Source organism: Phoca vitulina, unplaced genomic scaffold (genome assembly GCF_004348235.1).
Source record: "Phoca vitulina isolate PV1807 unplaced genomic scaffold, GSC_HSeal_1.0 scaffold8, whole genome shotgun sequence".
NCBI lineage: Eukaryota > Metazoa > Chordata > Mammalia > Carnivora > Phocidae > Phoca > Phoca vitulina.
The window spans coordinates 11,504,715-11,508,890 of record NW_022589711.1 but is presented as its reverse complement, the minus strand read 5'-3'; the positions used below and the strand labels follow the sequence as shown (position 1 = coordinate 11,508,890).

At 36.4% G+C, this 4,176-nt stretch overlaps 1 protein-coding gene across 1 annotated transcript; it reads left to right on the top strand.

Annotated features, from left to right (window-relative positions):
- The first annotated feature begins 1,839 nt into the window (after positions 1 to 1,839).
- On the top strand, positions 1,840 to 2,172 carry LOC116633500 (60S ribosomal protein L35a-like). Its single transcript, XM_032406108.1, has one exon. It carries the CDS (start codon positions 1,840 to 1,842, stop codon positions 2,170 to 2,172), a length of 333 nt encoding a protein of 110 aa, XP_032261999.1.
- Positions 2,173 to 4,176: the final 2,004 nt, after the last annotated feature.

Genomic DNA, 4,176 nt, shown 5'->3' with positions numbered 1-4,176 from the left:
TTAGGGTTGACTTTCCTTGGAGGGGAACTTTGCCCTTTCCTGGCCCACACTCCATACCTACTCAGTAGGAAGACTAATGAAGCACTACTAGGGAGTTCACACCATTACTCTGAATAAGCTCTAATTGTTCTTAATACCATGAAGTGAAAAGGTGATCTTATTTTTGAGAGTGCTTCTCTTGCTGCATGAATGCTTTGGAATTAACCTAAAAATGTGAAGGTATGAGTGCAGTCACTTATTAATCAACAAATATAAATTGAAATGAGAATGACAAGTTTTATTATTGTCTACAATTTTTGTTTTCTCTAGTTACTGTAATCTGAATTGCCCCTTTTCCGTAGAGAGAGGATTCACAATTCCAATTTGTTAGTTTGATTCATGTTTTTTGCCCCCACCCATAGTTCTTCCTCCTTTCCATGACTTCAGGACCCATTTCCTGACATCAGTCCCTAATTCAAGTCCAATTTTCATAATAAAGACATCTCAGAATACTCCAATCCACCCAAATTTAATTCTCCTTTGACCACTATCTAAATCACGTCATTGAACAATTCATCATAGTTTATCTGATCTTATTTTCTTATCCATTATTTTCTATATTATGCTTAACTTTCCTAATAGACAATAAGTGCATTGAAAGCAAGGATAATGCTTTTTATGCATTCTGTGTTTCCTAGATTATCTAGCTGAGTAGAACTCACAGGCCCATTGGATAAAATTTTATGCCATTTTCCTAGAGCATTTATTTCTCGCATATTTGCAGAAGTATGTAAGTACTTTTATTGGTGTCACCTTTCCATTAAATAGATAGATGTAGTCGTAAGCATTACCTTTAGTATGAAAGGCCCTGGTGAGGATGTAGAGTGGGAGATTGTACTCCTTTCTTTTTGTTACACAGAAACATAATAAACTAGGGCAAATAAAATCTCTCTAGATATCATAGTTGTTTCATCTATAAAATGGAGATAAAATATAAGTATTTACTTATCACACCAGGGGGTTATGAGAAAAATAAGACAATGTAAGGGAAAGAGTTTGCTTTATATATAGTTATATTAATTTTAAGATTTTACTAAGTAATGTTTGAGAAAGTATTAGATAAGTATTTATTTGTTTGATAATGCATGTGCTGTGGGTTGAATTGTATTCCTAAAAAATTCATATGTTGAAGTTCTGATCCCAAGTACCTCAGGATGTATCCTTACTTGGAATTAGGGTTGCTCTAGTTGTAATTAGTTACGTTTAGATGAAGCCATACTAGAGTAGGAAGGGCCTCTTATTTAATGTAACTGATGTACATATGAAAAGGGGAAATTTGGACACACACACACAGTTAGGGAGAACGCCATGTGAAGATGCAGGTAGAGATTGGAATAATGCTTTTACAAGCCCCAAATGCTAAATATTGCCAGCAAAGCACCAGAAGCTAGGCGAGAGGCATGGAACATTCGTCCTCACAGCTGTCAGAAAGAACCAACCCTCAGACACCTGGATTTTGAACTTCTGGCCACCAGAATTGTGAAACAATGTTTTTTGTTGTTTAAGCTACGTAGGTTGCCATACTTTGTCATGGCCCCTCTGGCAACCTAATATAGCATCTTATATAAAATGAGTTACTTATAGAAAATAAACAGAATAACCAGTAGGAAAAGGGAAAATTGCTTTAAAACCTTTGTGCTTCAAAGAACATGATCCAGAAAATGAAAAGACAAATCATAAAATGTAGGAACGTATTTGCAAATTGTATGTCAAATAAAGAACTTGTATCTAGCTTTCTTTTTCCGCCATCTTGGAGTCTGTGGAGGCCTGCTGGGAACAGGATTCCTATAATGCCAAATAATGTCTGGAAGGCTGTGGTCCAAGGCCATTTTTGCTGGCTATAAACGGGGTCTCCAGAACCAGAGGGAGCACACAGCTCTTCTTAAAATTGAAGGTGTTTATGCTCAAGATGAAACGGAATTCTATCTAGGCAAGAGATGTGCTTATGTGTACAAAGCAAAGAACAGCACAGTGACTCCTGGTGGCAAACCAAACAAAACCAGAGTAATCTGGGGAAAAGTAACTCGTGCTCATGGAAACAGTGGCATGGTTCGTGCCAAATTCCGAAGCAACCTTCCTGCTAAAGCCATTGGCCACAGAATCCGTGTGATGCTGTACCCCTTAAGGATTTAAATTTAATGAAAAGTAAATAAAGGTGTAGATTTGTTCTCTTGTAAAAAAAAAAAAAAAAAAAAAAGAACTTGTATCTAAAATATATAAAGGATGCTTGTAACTCCATGAATAAAAGACAACCCTACTAAAAAAAATGGGCAATTGATCTGAATAGACATATCTCTGATGGAAATATACAAATGACCAATAGTACATAAAAGGAGGCTCAGGATTATCATTTACCAGACAAGTATATATACACTAGGATAGCTAAAATGATGAAGAAAAAAAAGGGTGAGGGTGTGGAGAAATCAGAAAACTCTTATACTACTGGTGGGAATAGAAAATGGTACAGCCATTTTGGCAAACGAGGTGGCAGTCAAATGATTAAATATAAAGTTACAATGTGACCCAGGAATTCCACTCCTAAGTATATGCCAAGACAAATGAAAATATATGTCCAAGCAAAAACTTGTGCATAAATGTTTATAGCAGTACTATTCATAATAGCCAAAAGGTAGAAACAATGTAAATCTCTATCAACTGATGAATGGGTAATGAGATCAAGCCCTCAATGGGGCTCCATGCTCAGTGAGGGGTCTGCTTAAAGATTCTCTCCCTCTGCCCCTCCCCCCACTAAACGTGTGCAGTCATGCTCCCCCCCCTCTAAAATAAATAAATCTTTAAAAAAAATAAATAAAATGGAACTAAAGGATATAAAATAGAGAATCACATGCACGTGCCCTCAGGGGAAGGAAACTGAAGGACTGAGAGACTAATTTTTCATAAATGCGTGAGTTACAAAAAACTAAAACTTATTCCTTGACCAATGAATGCCCACCAAGAACCTGTCTCTTTCCTCAAGCAAATGATCTTGCTGCTTGGACTCTAGCTGCTTGGACTCCCCTTTTTGCACTTCCTGCTCATAAATATAGCCCACCCCAGAAGTTAGTGGACTTGCCTGTAGCTTGGTACAGTTTATATGTCCCAAATTGCAATTTCTCTGCTATTTCTGAAAAAAAAAAAAAAAAAAAACCAAAACTCAATTTCTGGTAATTTGAGCTTACCTTAGTGTTCCTCTTTATTTAGTTTGGCCCTGTGAATACAATAATAACCATTGAGCTATACACTTAAAAAACATAATAATAAAAAAGTAATTTTAAAAAAGATATACTCAAATCAATTAGGACACTTTCTATTTGCCCAATTAAAAGTGTGAGATTAAACCTCATCTATTCATCTGTTTTTTTTTCTCCAAATGTGTCCCAGTTTCCTCAAGTCACATTGCTTTATTCTACCTACTTAACTAATGCCAGTCCTGTCCATTAATTCTCTTTATGCTATCCTGTCTTAGAATGTATTACATGTAGTTAATGTGGTATTTCAACCTTCTCACATTTGCAGCAGAGAGTTTCTGTAAATTCGTGTATTGATGGATGTTTGGATGATGTTTTTGACTTTGTATATTAACCTTTGAATGAAGATTGTATAGTATTTTGACCCTAAGGAAGCTTTCAGATACTGCTAGTTGACTTTTGCTCAGTCGTTTCACAGAATAGGGCCTCCTGAATCGAGAAAATAAAATTATCTCATAGACAGGAGCAAAGTTTGCATTTGCAGGCTTGCTTCCCACATCCACATCCCTTCCAATGACAAACCTCCCCCTGGCCACACACACACACACACACACACACACACACACACACACACGTGCTGCTGATGTGAGGAGGTGATCTTTAAAGAGGAAAATAAAATAAAAGAGAGGAATCTGAGAAACTGTGCTTCATTGCAGAAGGTGTTATGGTTACATTTTTGTAGAGAAGGAAACTGGCAAAGAGCACTAACTCCTTAGTGTCATTTATTAATGAGTTGGGGTTTGAACCAAAGTGCTAGGGCGTTAGAGCATTTTATATTAACCACTATGCTTGATTTCCTTTCAACATCAACTTATAAAAAGCAGTATCTTTCTTGTAAATCAGCAATAACAACATAGAAATATGATGCAAAATAGTGGCCATTACCTAA

Excerpts from the sequence above, each read along its gene's own strand:
- LOC116633500 (XM_032406108.1), top strand. The coding sequence starts at position 1,840 with ATGTCTGGAAGGCTGTGGTCCAAGGCCATTTTTGCTGGCTATAAACGG.